The 13414-nt window shown below is 47.8% G+C and overlaps 1 protein-coding gene across 3 annotated transcripts; it reads right to left on the reverse strand.

Annotated features, from left to right (window-relative positions):
* Nucleotides 1-212: 212 nt before the first annotated feature.
* Nucleotides 213-13350, reverse strand: LOC100980965 (zinc-alpha-2-glycoprotein). 3 transcript variants are annotated; one of them, XM_003815725.5, is made up of 7 exons: nucleotides 13255-13350; nucleotides 11871-11956; nucleotides 11238-11307; nucleotides 9415-9605; nucleotides 5218-5478; nucleotides 1638-1913; nucleotides 213-769 (listed from the first exon to the last, which is right to left on the reverse strand). In XM_003815725.5, the coding sequence occupies exons 4-7, from the start codon at nucleotides 9488-9490 to the stop codon at nucleotides 486-488; spliced, it is 897 nt and encodes a 298-aa protein (XP_003815773.1). In that variant the 5' UTR covers nucleotides 9491-9605; nucleotides 11238-11307; nucleotides 11871-11956; nucleotides 13255-13350; the 3' UTR covers nucleotides 213-485. The 3 variants fall into 3 exon arrangements, with proteins under 3 accessions (XP_003815773.1, XP_054971158.1, XP_054971159.1); XM_055115183.1 differs by having other exon boundaries at nucleotides 216-769; nucleotides 11250-11307; XM_055115184.1 differs by lacking the exon at nucleotides 13255-13350 and adding an exon at nucleotides 12500-12560 and having other exon boundaries at nucleotides 216-769.
* Between the last annotated feature and the right edge of the window lie 64 nt (nucleotides 13351-13414).

Raw genomic sequence — 13414 nt, forward strand, 5'->3', positions numbered from 1 at the left:
TACCACAAGGCGTCTAGGGACACCAGAACAATCCCCAAGGGAAAGGGGGTTCAGGCCACACTTGGGATTGCCCAGGTCAAGGTGCCCAGGAACCATGGCCTCCGGGGGAAACCAAGAGTTTCAGATGAATTCAGTGCTTGAGGGCAGAACCAATGAGAAAATCTAGTCACATTTCTACAGCGCATCACCGTTAAAAAAAGGATTCTCTGTTATGCTAGGCAAGGAGGGATGATTATTTATTAGCTTCTACAGATTAGACAATGGGGTAGGGGTGGGCTCAAGGTGAGATGATTTTTTGGGTCCAAGTCTACTCAAGACAGGCATCCCAGTCTTCGGTCTCCAAATCCACCTCCTGTCTGTCCCCCCACACTGCTCCTCAGGCCTTATGGATCCATTGACTGTGATTTCTGTGGTTCAGCTCCCACATCAGGCAGGAAGGGCAGCTACTGGGGCTGAGATCCCACAGTGCCTCCAACCCTTGCTTCCTACCTGGCCTCCCAGGGCACCACGAGGGGCTGGGCCAGGCTGCTGTGCTGCACGTGGCAGGAGTAGGGGGCTGTGTCCTGCGGGGGCACTGCCACCACCACCCAGGACTGGTAAGTGCCATTTCCATTGTGAAGAACATCTCCCCGTAACTCAGGCTCCTGCACCTCGCCGGCCCGAGTCCAGTGCACATCAATTTTCCCTGGGTAGAAGTCGTAGGCCAGGCACTTGAGTTTCTTCTTTTCTCCTGGGGCCTGGTGGCTGGTGACCACCACAGAGGGAGGATCTGTGGAGGGATAGAGTGTGACACTGCAGGCTTGAGGTGGACTTCTCCCGGCCCAGGTCTCTTCCCACCCCCACCCCTGGATGTCAGCGATCAGCAGAGCTCGAAGCTCTGTACCTGCCCACCCCCAGCCCCGGGAGACTTTCCAGAATATCAGGGAAGGCTGACGCTTTCCCTCTTGCCCAATCCCCACCTCACCCACGTATTGACTCTGACGGCAATAAGTTGTGAATGCTCCGTGTGCTTCTCCATGTTTTCCCACATCTCAGTGGGCTTTGGAGTTCTGTCCCCCAGTCTCAGTCCAGCTGCTTAGTTCAGCCCATGCCTCTATCCAGCAACCGCTTCCCTGCAGCACTGCACAATCCTGAGTCTCACTACGTCTCCAATCCAAGTCTCAGCTTGCAGCCATCAATTCCGCTCACACTGGCTCGCTCTTGTCCTTCTGGGGCTGACATTTTACACACCTCCCTTCTCTCCACCACCCAGATGGGAGGCATCATTGTAGAGATAAAAAACGATGGGATTTGGAATCTGAAATCTGGAATTTGAGTCCCAGCTCTGCCTCTTACAGACAGTGTTACCCTCACCTCCCTAACCTCAAGCTCCTTGTCTGTTAATTGGAGATGATCTGGGGACACTCATCAAGAAAGAATGGCCTTCCTGGCCCATTCTGCCTGAAATTTTGATGATGTTCTTTTTGGACCACAAATTATATCATCCCAGGGAAGGAATAAATCCTAAAAGATGAAAGCTGGGGGTCTGAGGGACATCCAGGAACAGATGAGACCGGACTAAGATGTTGCCTGAGCTCCTAGCCTGAGATCATCTTTTATTGTGGGCTCAGTACTGGGGAGCAGGAAGCAGTGAATACCTTGCCGGTCCAGGATATTTTTGCCGTATTTCAGGTATTTCCGCAGAGTCGCAGGGCACTCCTCCTCCAGGTAAGCCTTGGCCCGCTGCACGTAGACTGGTTCTGCCTCCCACTTCTGCTTGGTAATCTGGGCTGCTGGGTCGAAGGGGACCCAGGCTGGGATTTCTTTGTTGAATTCAATGTAGTCCTTTCCATCATAGTAATATTTCCAGAATGCTCCGCTGCTTCTGTTATTCTCGATCTCACAACCAAACCTTCCCTGCAATACGTGAGAACCTGAAAACTCCCCCGACCCCACAGAGAGACAGTCAGCCTGGTGCAAAATTTATCAAAATAACTCTTAGTCTTGCACATTGGGCAACCCAAAAGAAATAAAGGTTTTTGCAATTCAAGCATGCAATCCCTTTATCAAGACAAATAGGTTATTATTCCAATATATACAACAGACAGAGAGGGGCTAACTCAGTTTGGTTTGGCATTTCAGGTTTGTCTCAGATGAGATATGTTCCTCCTTAAGAGAGCTACAGCCTGGGCGCTGTGGCTCATGCCTGTAATCCCAGCACTTTGAGAAGCTGAAGCGAGTGGATCGCTTGAGCCCAGGGGTTCCAGACCAGCCAGGGTGATATGGCGAAATCCCACCACTACAAAAAATATAAAAATTAGCGCAGCATGGTGGTGCATGCCTGTAGCCCCAGCTACTCAGGAGGCTGAGGTGGGAGGATCACTTCAGCCTGGGAAGTCAAGGCTGCAATGAGCCAAAATCACACTACTGCATTTCAGCCTGGGTGACAGAGTGAGACCCTATCTCAAAAAAAAAAAAAAAAAAAAAAAACACCGGGCCCAGTGGCTCACACTTGTAATCCCAGCACTTTGAGAGGCTGAGGAGGATGGATCACCTTAGGTCATGAGTTCGAGACCGGCCTGGCCAATATGGTGAAACCCCATCTCTACCAAAAATATAAAATTAGGCTGGGCGCAGTGGCTCATGCCTGTAATCCCAGCAGTTAGGGAGGCTGAGGCCAAAGGATCACCTGAGGTCAGGAGTTTGAGACCAGCCTGGCCAACATGGTAAGACCTCATCTCTACTAAAAATACAAAAATTTGCTGGGTGTGCTGGCACATGCCTGTAATCCCAGCTACTCATGAGGCTGAGGCAGGAGAATCGCTTGAACCTGGGGGACAGAAGTTGTAGTGAGCCGAGATGGAGCCATTGTACATCAGCCTGAAAGACAGAGCAAGACTCAGTCTTAAAAAAAAAAAAATTAACCAGGAGTAGTGACACATGCCTGTAGCCTGTAGTCCCAGTTATCGGGAGGCTGAGGCAGGAGAATCCCTTGAACCCAGGAGGCAAAGTTTGCAGTGAGCCGAGATTGCATCACTGCACTCCAGCTTGGGTGACAAGAGCAAAACTCCATCTCAAAAAAAAAAGCTACAGAATATGAATATATTTCTATCTCTTCTATAGCATCTCTTCTAAGGACAATTATTTGTTTGAATTTATGCTGAGTCCTGAGGAAGCTGTCACAACTACACCAAAGTGTACTTCCAAATTGGATAGAAATTATTTGTGATTTCATATGAGTAAAGGAAGGCTCTCCTTTTCTCTCAGTTCTAGGAAGAGTTCATATCATCACCTAAGTAACCCTAATCTGATCACTTCTTTCTACCTTTCTGGTGTTTGATATCTTTATCCCAAATCTCTAAAGCCCCAACCTTCTTGCCCATTAGCCACAACTCTCAGAAATGGACCTCATAGGGCAGGGGACACAGCCTCTTTGTTCTGATGATAAAAGCAGGTGTTTACCCAGCACTGGTTGGTGCTGTTGGCATAGACTCTGAAAGCTCTCAAGCTGTCTGGGCTCACGTCCCAGGTCTCTCCCCAGCCCCCCACCCCCACCTGGTGTGTTGCCTGAACTGGAGCCACTCAACTCCCTGTGCCTCTATTTCCTCACCTCTGAAATGGCAATGCCAAGAGCACTGTTTTAGGGGGCTATTCTGAGCATTATATATGCTCATAGATGGGCCTGGCACAAAGTAAGTGCTCAGTAAATGTCAGCTACTATTATTTCCTTTTTTTGTTTTTTGTTTTTTGTTTTTAGACAACGTTTCACTCTTGTCACCCAGGCTGTAGTGCAATGGTAAGATTTTGGCTCACTGTAACCTCTGCCTCCCAGGTTCAAGCAATTCTCCTGCCTCAGCCTCCTGAGTAGCTGGGACCACAGACGTGTGCCACCATGCCAGGCTATTTTTGTATTATTAGTAGAGACAGGGTTTCACCATGTTGGCGGGGCTGGTCTCGAACTCCTGACCTTAGGTGATCTGCCTGCCTCAGCCTCCCAAAGTGCTGGGATTACAAGAGTGAGCCACCAAGCCCTGCCTACTATTATTTTCTAACACCCTGTGTTCATCTCCTCATCCTCCTTCCTCTTAATTATCCACTTTGCCATTTCTATTCCTGTCCATCAATGCTTCCCCCAGTGTCTTTTCTGATCACCTGTGCCCCCTCCTCTCCTATTGCTGACACACAGCCTGGGCCATTTTCCTTACCAAGACCTCCCCCACCCCACATCCTTGAAACGTCTGCCTATCTCTTTCTTGCCTCCTTTTGAAAATCTTCAGATCCCATGTAGCACCTTGGGCATTTTTGTACTTAGTAGCCCATCTTTTGACACCCACTCTATGATAATTTAACACCAGCAGTTCACCAGACCTGGGTTGGCTGCCTTGGGGCTGGCAGTGTGGTTTAGGAGAAAGAGCAATGGGCCGGGGGCACAGGGACCATCTCTGCACGGGCTCTGCCACCAGCTCCTCTGACCATAGCGCAGGTGGCCCTTCCTGGGTCTGCATCGTATGGTAAGGAGGAACTTTAGGGCTCCAAGGAACTCTAACAGCCCACAGTTTTGAATCCAGCACTTCCTGAGCCCCCAGCATGGGCTACGGTGTGTGCCGGGTGCTTTTCTCTGTGGATTCCACAAATTTCAATTGAGCCAATATTGACTGTACCCTGTGCTAGGTGATGGAGCTGCAAGGGAGATCAGGACAGACTGTGACATCCTTCATAGAACAGACATAGTTAAATATTACAGACTTGTTTGGAGGTAGGTCTCAGTGCTCCAATGTTTGCAGATTTCGACCAGATATTTTGGGAACGTTTCACTGTCAACAGCTAGGACTGGCAGAACCACCAGGTGAGCCCAGGTCTGAGTGACTTTGAGAGTGGCTCACTCTCCAGGCAACCTCCCTGGACAGGGGTGAGTCTGATGCCTTCTCACGGGGGTATCAGCCTCCGATGGGTGGGGTGTGGAGGTGAGAGGTCAGAGGTGCCTGGATAGGAAGTGACTCTGCCATCACTTCCTGTGTGACTTGAGGCCTGGGATGAGGATGGGGCAATTGATGGGGAAGCGGGGAGCACCTGTGCTGTGGGGTGGGTGGGATGCGGACATGTCTGTGTTTCTGCTGTGTCTCCTGTTCTTCCCCTGGGATTGGGACTATTTCCATCCTGCTGATCCCTTGCCACTCACACTTGGGGGGCTGCCTCTTGGGTTAGACCTTCCACCCCTGTGGTCTGTTATTCACTGACCATTACTGTCATTGTAATACTCCACGATGTCTTTCAGGGTCTCCATAAAGATGTCCTCCCTGGCCTTCTGAAGTTGGCTGTCCTGCTTCCAATCCTCCATTCCTTCCACCTGTCTCCAGAGTCCCATGGGCTGAGACTTCCTGTCTTTACTGTTGTATCTAAAGAACTGGAGGTCATTGAGTGAGCCAAGGGCCTGAAACGCGGGGACGTCTTCAACATGCTTGGACAGCCCAGTGTAGATATAGGTCAGAGAGTAACGACCTGCAAAAGAAAAGATTCTGATGGTTGAGGTCCATGCAAGGGTCCCACTGTGGGGCTGCATAGGGCTAGGAGGGGAGACCTGCCACTGGCCTTTTCTTCCCCAGCTCTTTCTCCTGCCATCAACTTCACACCACTGGAGGCTCACTCAAGTGAATATGCTCTACTTTCATGCCTGGGATGATATTTCAGAGACCATCCTGTGTCTTCACTACATTATTTCCTCTGCTTGACACATAAGAAGATAACATTACTCAGCCACCTCGAAGATATATTGGGACCATGTGACTGAGTTTTGTCAAAAGAGAATGTGAGCAGAAGTGATGTCTTTCTTCTTGTCCAAGACCCTACCAGCTGGCTTGTCCCTTTTGTTTCTCATCCCTAGAGGTGACGACTTTGAAGGCCACAGGATAATATGAAAGAGTCTCAATATGCAATTGGCCTGGATCCCTGAGTCACCCCATGGAGGAATGGAACCTTGCCCAGTGTGCATGGAATCTGACATGCGTTAGAAATTAACATTTCTAGGCTGGGCTCCGTGGCTCATGCCTGTAATCCCAGGACTTTGGGAGGCCAAGGCAGGCAGATTACTTGAGATCAGGAGTTGAAGACCAGCCTGGCCAACATGGTGAAACCCCATCTCTATTAAAAAATACAAAAATTAGCTGGGCATGGTGGTGCGGGCCTGTAATCCCAGTCATGCTGGAGGCTGAGGCAGGAAAATCACTTGAACCAGAGAGGCAGAGGTTGCAACAAGCCAAGATCATGCCACTGCACTCCAGCTTGGATGACAGAGTGAGACTCCGTCTCAAAAAAAACAAATTAACATTTCGTCCGGGCTCAGTGGCTCACGCCTGTAATCCCAGCACTTTAGGGGGCCGAGGCGGGTGGATCACGAGGTCAGGAGATCGAGACCATCCTGGCTAACATGGTGAAACCCCATCTCTACTAAAAATTCAAAAAATTAGCCAAGCATGGTGGCGGGCGCCTGTAGTCCCAGCTACTCAGGAGGCTGAGGCAGGAGAATGGCATGAACCCGGGAGGCGGAGCTTGCAGTGAGCTGAGATCATGCCACTGCACTTCAGCCTAGGTGACAAAGCAAGGCTCCGTCTCAAAAAAAAAAAAAAAAAAAAAATTAACATTTCTAGCTTAACCTGACAAATACATATAGTTAGAAAGGGTAGAAAGGAGAATTTACCAGAAAATTCAAGAAATGACCCAGACTGAATTAGCACAGGGTAAGACTAGGATGGAGCTCAGAATTCCCGGGGTTGTACCTTGCATTTTGGTACAAGGTGGGATCTGGGAGAGAGGGACATTTCCATAATAGTTCCATAATTATTTTATGATACAATTTACACAGGTGCTAATGATGTTGGAGGTCATATGGCAGAATCCTAGTTCAATTACTAAAATTATTCTTGCTCCTGAGTGTCTAAATGTGATTAGCCTTTAAATCAGTAGACCCTACAATTGAATTCATGGACATAGAGAGTAGAAGGATGGTTACCAAAGGCTGGGAAGGGTAGTGGCAGGGTTGGGGGAAAATTGGGAGGGTGGTTAATGGGTACAAAAAAATAGTTAGAAAACTATTTGATAGCACAACAAAGTGACTCCAGTGAATAATAATTTAACTGGGGCCAGGTGTGGTGGCTCATGCCTGTAATTTGGGAAGCTGAGGCAGGTGGGTCACTTGAGGTCAGGAGTTCGAAACCAGCCTGGCCAACATGGTGAAACCCCATCTCTACTAAAAATACATAAATTAGCCGGGCGTGGTGGCACACACCTGTAGTCCCAGCGGCTCAGAAGGCTGAGGCAGGAGAATTGCTTAAGCCCGGGAGGCAGAGGTTGCAGTGAGCCAAGATTGCACCACTGCATTCCAGCCTGGGCAACTCTGTCATAAAAAAAAAAAAAAAAAAGAAGAATGAATAAGACCTACTATTTGATAGCACAACAGGGTGACTATAGTCAATAATAATTTAACTGGGGCCAGGTGTGGTGGCTCGTGCCTGTAATTCCAGCACTTTGGGAGGCTGAAGTGGGTGGATCACTTGAGGTCAAGAGGTCAAGACCAGTCTAGCCAACATGGTGAAACCCTATCTCTATTAAAAATGCATAAGTTAGCCGTGTGTGGCAGTGTACACCCGAGGCAAGATAATTGCTTGAACCCAACAGGTGGAGCTTTGCAGTAAGCCAAGATCACGCCACTGCACTCCAGCCTGGGTGACAGAACAAGAATCCATCTCAAAAATAATAATAATAATCATAATTTAACTGTACACTTTTAAATAACCAAAAGAGAGGCCAGGCGCAGTTGCTGACACCTGTAATCCCAGCACTTTGGGAGACCAAGGCGGGCAGATCACGAGGTCAGGATATCAAGACTAGCCTGGCCAACATGATGAAACCCGTCTCTACTAAAAATACAAAAAAATTAGCCAGGTGTGGTGGCAGGTGCCTGTAGTCCTAGCTACTCAGGAGACTGAGGCAGGAAAATTGCTTGAACCTGGGAGGCGGAGGTTGCAGTGAGCTGAGATCATGCCACTGCACTCCTGCCTGGGTGACAGAGTGAGACTCTGTCTCAAAAATAAATAAATAAATAAATAATCAAATACTTTTAAAAACTAAAATAACCAAAAAAGTATAATTGGATTGTCTGTAACACAAACGATAAAAGCTTGAAGGGATGGATACCTCATTTTTGATGATGTGATTATTTCACATTGCATGCCTGAATCAAAACCTCTCATGTACCCCATAAATATATACACATACTATGCACCCACAATTTTTTTTAATTTACAAAAAAATCAGTAGACCTTGAGTAAAGTGGATTATTCTCCATAGTGGTGGGCTTCATCCAATCAGTTGAAGGCCTTAAGAGAAAAAGCCTCAGATGTCCCCTAAAGAGGAAAGAATTCTGCCTACAGTCTGCCCTTGGAATCAAGACTAAGACATCAACTCTTCCCTGGGTCTCCAGCCTGCTGGCCGGCTCTGAAGATTTAGGACTTGTTACTCCTCCCAATAGTGTGAGTCAATTTCTTAAAATAAATCTCTACTCTCTCTCTCTTTTGTATACATATATGTAAATCTCTTCCTATGTGTGTGTGTATCCATGTGTATACAGTGTATGTAAGTATGTGTACGTACATATATATGTATATATGTACCACCTATTAGTTCTGTTTCTCTGGAGAACCCTGAGTAATTCAGATTTTGGCACAGAATCGGATTAACATTCCAAAGTGATTGTTATATAACGAACATATAACACCTTTTCTGATAATTTGTAAATGTCATGAATTTTAAATTCACACAACTGAGAAGCCATTCGCTTCCATGTCTTTATCCTGCACATTCTAATGCCACAAACAGCCTCCTTCCCTTATCCTAGGAGTGACTCTTGATCTCCCGGAGCTCCCACTCTCTTCTCTTCCAACCACTCGCCTTCCAGACCCACTGCAGTGGTGTCTGAGTGTGGGATTTGGGCATGGGTTTCCTTCTAGCACCATCCCTCCAGCCAACCTGCCTTTCCACTTTCCCCTTGGGGCTGCTCTCTCTTTTCCTCAGCGTCAGGCAGGTGTACCCAGCCATCGGAAGGAGGGAAGGAACAGGAGCAGAAGCAGCTCCGGGCATATGGTTCCTACTCCATCCTGGCTGTCTACCCCAAGCAGGTCGCTTGGTCTTTGGAGTCTTTGTTTTCACTGTAAACTAGGGGTTTTAGATTCAGATTCCTGAAGGTCTTATTTCGGGCCAGCGCAGAGGCTCCCTGAATGCTCCTGGAAGTGTGTGAGCTGAGGGAGTTGACAGCCTTGGGCACCCATTCCTGCCGTATGCCAGGGTATCCCAGCTGCATCCAGCCTGTCTCCCAGCCACATGTCCTGTTCCTCACCTCCTTCCAGTCCTCTCCAGCACCCATCCCTTGCTTTCCCCACTCACCATCTTGGTTCTCCTGGGGGACAGCAGGACCCAGAAGCAGCAGCAGAGACAGCAGGACAGGCACCATTCTTACCATTGTGTCTGCTTGGAGGGTTCTGGGCAGGAGGCACAGATATTATCCTGGGTCCTGGGGCCCTGCCCAGGGGAGGTGAATCTACAGGCCAATGGGAGTGCCAGGACGGGCTCCTCCCCTAATAGAGAAAAAAAAATGATACACAAGCTAGGCTGGGCAGAGGTTATGAAGAATGAATCTACACACAGGATATGCAAATTCAGAGCTGAGTCCAGAGTTGATCTCTGGACTGAGGCTTTGTGTGTGCCTGGGGTGGAAGGATGCCAGTGGGTAGGAGGTGCGTGTGATGGATGGCAAGCGCCTGGGATGTGTCACCCTTCCAGTCTATTGTGACAACCCCTGGGCCAGTAGGGGCATTTGTGTGTTTTTGGACCACACTGTATCCCTGCCTTCCGGAAAAACTCTCAACATGTCCAAGACATGGACCTGGGTAGACCCCAGCTGGGGTGGGACCCTCACTCTCCCACATCCGATCCTGCCAGAGGCTGTGTCTGGAGGACAGTCACATTCCCATCTCTCCCTCCTTCCTTTCTGTGCCTGTGGAATCCCAGCCTTCCATGATGGAAGCAGAAATAGCCGCATCCTCCTTTTGCAGCCTCCCTGGCAACAGAACGAGCCTCCCAAAATGCTGGGATTAAAGGCGTGAGCCACCACGCCCAGCCAAGATAATTTTTAATGCATACAACAAGACTCGTTTTACACAGACGAAGCCAGTTATTTGAAAACCAGGTCTTTCCAGGCACGCTCAGTGTTGATGGGCTATTTGCAGAGAGACCCTCCGAATACAAAGCAACATGCTATTCTAAAGTGACTGGGGCCCGGGTGCGGTGACTCATGCTTGTAATCCCAGCACTTTGGGAGGCTGAGGTGGTTGGATCACCTCAGGTTGAGGTCAGGTACTCGAGACCAGCCTGGGCAACATGATGAAACCTCGTCTCTACTGAAAAAATACAAGAATTAGCTGCGCGTGGTGGCACATGCCTATAATCCCAGCACTCGGGAAGCTGAGGCAGGGGTTTCACCATGTTGGCCAAGCTGGTTTTGAACTCCTAACCTCGTGATCTGCCCGCCTCGGTCTCCCAAAGTGCTGGGTTTACAGGTGTGAGCAACTGTGCCCGGCCTCTCTTTTGGTTAAAGAAACCTACAAAGGGACCTTTTATAGTGACTTCAATTTTATAGAATAATTGTAATGCTCCTAAGGCCGTTGTGCTCCAAAGTCTAGCCACGGGTATTGTTATTGATTGGGCTCCAAAAGGGCATTATTGGCAAGATTGCTCCAGCAAAAATACCTCATGCTCAGAGTTTAATTATTTGTTAGATTATGTAGAGGATGGATGGCAGTCATACAGGCTGAGACAATGGGTGTCCCCTTACCTATTTAAATGGATGGACACAGGCATTACTCCTCCTAAACCAAAAATGATTCATCCCTTTGTTACCCCAGAACATCCTCAACTATGAAAATTAGCTGCAGCTATGACAGGAATAAGGATATGGAACACTACCTATCAACTCCTTCACACTAATACCAAAACACCCACATTCAACATCACCCTCATATCTGAACGGGTGATACCCATCAGGAGCTATGTCAAAACCCCTTACATGCTGTTGGTTGGAAATATAATTATCATTCCCAATACACAAACTATAGAATGTGATAACTGTAAGCTGTTCACGTGCATTGATGCTACTTTTAATCCCACTACAAGTACTCTCTTGGTAAGGGCTAGGGAGGGGGTATGGATACCAGTTTCTTTACATCGTCCATGGGAGTCTTCCCCCTCTATTCACATAGTCAATGAAGTTCTTAAAGGTATCTGCAAAAGAACAAAGAGACTTATTTTTACTCTTATTGCCGTCATTGCAGGACTAATTGCGGTTACTGCAACAGCAGCAACTGCTGGAGTTGCCATCCACAATTCTGTTCAAACCGTTCAATATGTTGAAGCATGGCAGAAAAACTCCTCCAGACTTTGGAATTCTCAGGCTCAAATTGATCAAAAATTAGCTAATCAAATTAATGATCTCTGCCAAAATGTAATCTGGCTGGGAGATATGAATTTGGAACACCGTATGCAATTACAGAGTGATTGGAATACTTCTGATTATTGCATAATGCCTTATGCTTATAATAAATATCAACATAGCTGGGAAAATGTCTCAAGACATTTAAAAGCCTGGGATGATAACTTAACCTTGGATATTTCAAAACTTAAAGAGCAAATTTTCGAGGATTCACAAGCTCATTTATCCACTGTTCCTGGCTCAGACATTTTTGAAGGCATAACTAAACAATTATCTGATCTTAATCCCTTTAAATAGATCAAACCCCTTGGAGGATCATTGTTGTCACTGACATTATTAATATTGGTATGCTTACGTTGTCTCCTTTTAGCCTGCAGATGCCTCCAAGGAGTCCGAAAACAAATCCGAAGTCAACGACAAGCAATGATGGCGATGGCGATCCTAGTTAATAAAAAGGGGGGAGATGTGGGCGGCAAGCCATCCAGGTGCCAAGCCAAGAGACCGAGGGCATGAGTTGTTCCAGTATAATAAAATATATAAAACAACAAGAGTTATACTAGATCTAGATCACAGATATGATTATATATCAATATCATTAATCATTAGTTTTTTCCAAATTTATTATTCCAATATTATAATACTATAATAATCCTCCAATATTATAATTTATTCCAATATTATAATAATCCTCGCTGCATAATCATAACCTAAGAAAAACCAGGCCATACAGAGATAGGAGCTGAGGGGACATAGTGAGAAGTGACCAGAAGACAAGAGTGCGAGCCTTCTGTTATGCCCAGACAGGGCCACCAGAAGGGCTCCTTGGTCTAGCGGTAACGCCAGCGTCTGGGAAGACGCCCCTTGCCGAGCGGACGGTGGTCTAGCGGTAGCCTCAGTGTCAAGGAAAACACCCGCTACTTAGCTGACCGGGAAAGGGAGTCTCCCTTTCCCTGGGGGAGTTTAGAGAAGACTCTACTCCTCCACCTCTTGTGGAGGGCCTGACATCAGTCAGGCCCGCCCGCAGTTATCCAGAGGCCTAACCGTCTCCCTGTGATGCTGTGCACGCTCCTAGTCCGCCTTCATGTTCCATCCTGTACACCTGGCTCTGCCTTTTAGATAACAATAGCAAATTAGTGAAAGTACTAAGTCTCTGATAAGCAGAAATAATGGCATAAGCTGTCTCTCTCTCTTCCTCTTTCTCTCTGCCTTGGCTGCCAGGCAGGGAAGGGCCCCCTGTCCAGTGGACACATGACCCACGTGACCTTACCTATCATTGGAGATGACTCACACTCTTTACCCTGCCCCTTTTGCTTTGTATCCAATAAATAACAGCGCAGCCAGACATTCGGGGCCACTACCGGTCTCCACGTCTTGGTGGTAGTGGTCCCCGGGGCCCAGCTGTCTTTTCTTTTATCTCTTTGTCTTGTGTCTTTATTTCTACACTCTCTCGTCTCTGCACACGGGGAGAAAAACCCTCCGACCCTGTGGGGCTGGTCCCTACACCAATCTACTATAACAGATACCTCAGCCAACTGTTGAAGTTATCACTGCACACCAGGCCTGCCAGAATCCCCCAAGACTCTTGTGTTTTCACTGCGCAGCCCCAATCTGGCCCAGGAACCAACCTTAGCTTCCCAGCCCTCCATTTCCCTGAGTAAATACTGCCTGGAAACAATCCTTGTACCAATCTCTGTATCCGCCAGGAGTATTTGTTACTGGAAACATAATGCAGTTCTGACCTTAAGCAGAAAATAAACGTATTTATTGGTTAGCTCTCAGAATCCACAGAAAGGATGGAGAACCCAGGCTCAGAATTCCAGAGGAGCGCAACAGTCAAAATCACACCTGCAACCGGCCCGGTAAATATACAGAAGCTGCCAGCAGGGGGCAGCAGAGGCC

This window comes from Pan paniscus, chromosome 6 (assembly GCF_029289425.2).
Source record: "Pan paniscus chromosome 6, NHGRI_mPanPan1-v2.0_pri, whole genome shotgun sequence".
Classification (NCBI taxonomy): domain Eukaryota; kingdom Metazoa; phylum Chordata; class Mammalia; order Primates; family Hominidae; genus Pan; species Pan paniscus.

Bases quoted from the DNA above. Each gene is read 5' to 3' on its own strand.
- LOC100980965 (XM_003815725.5), bottom strand. From the start codon at position 9,490: ATGGTAAGAATGGTGCCTGTCCTGCTGTCTCTGCTGCTGCTTCTGGGT. The intron at 5,479-9,414 runs GTGAGTGGGGAA...TTTCTTTTGCAG, and splicing joins CCCCCAGGAGAACCAAGATG to GTCGTTACTCTCTGACCTAT. The intron at 1,914-5,217 runs GTCAGTGAATAA...GGGAGTTTTCAG, and splicing joins GTATTACAATGACAGTAATG to GTTCTCACGTATTGCAGGGA.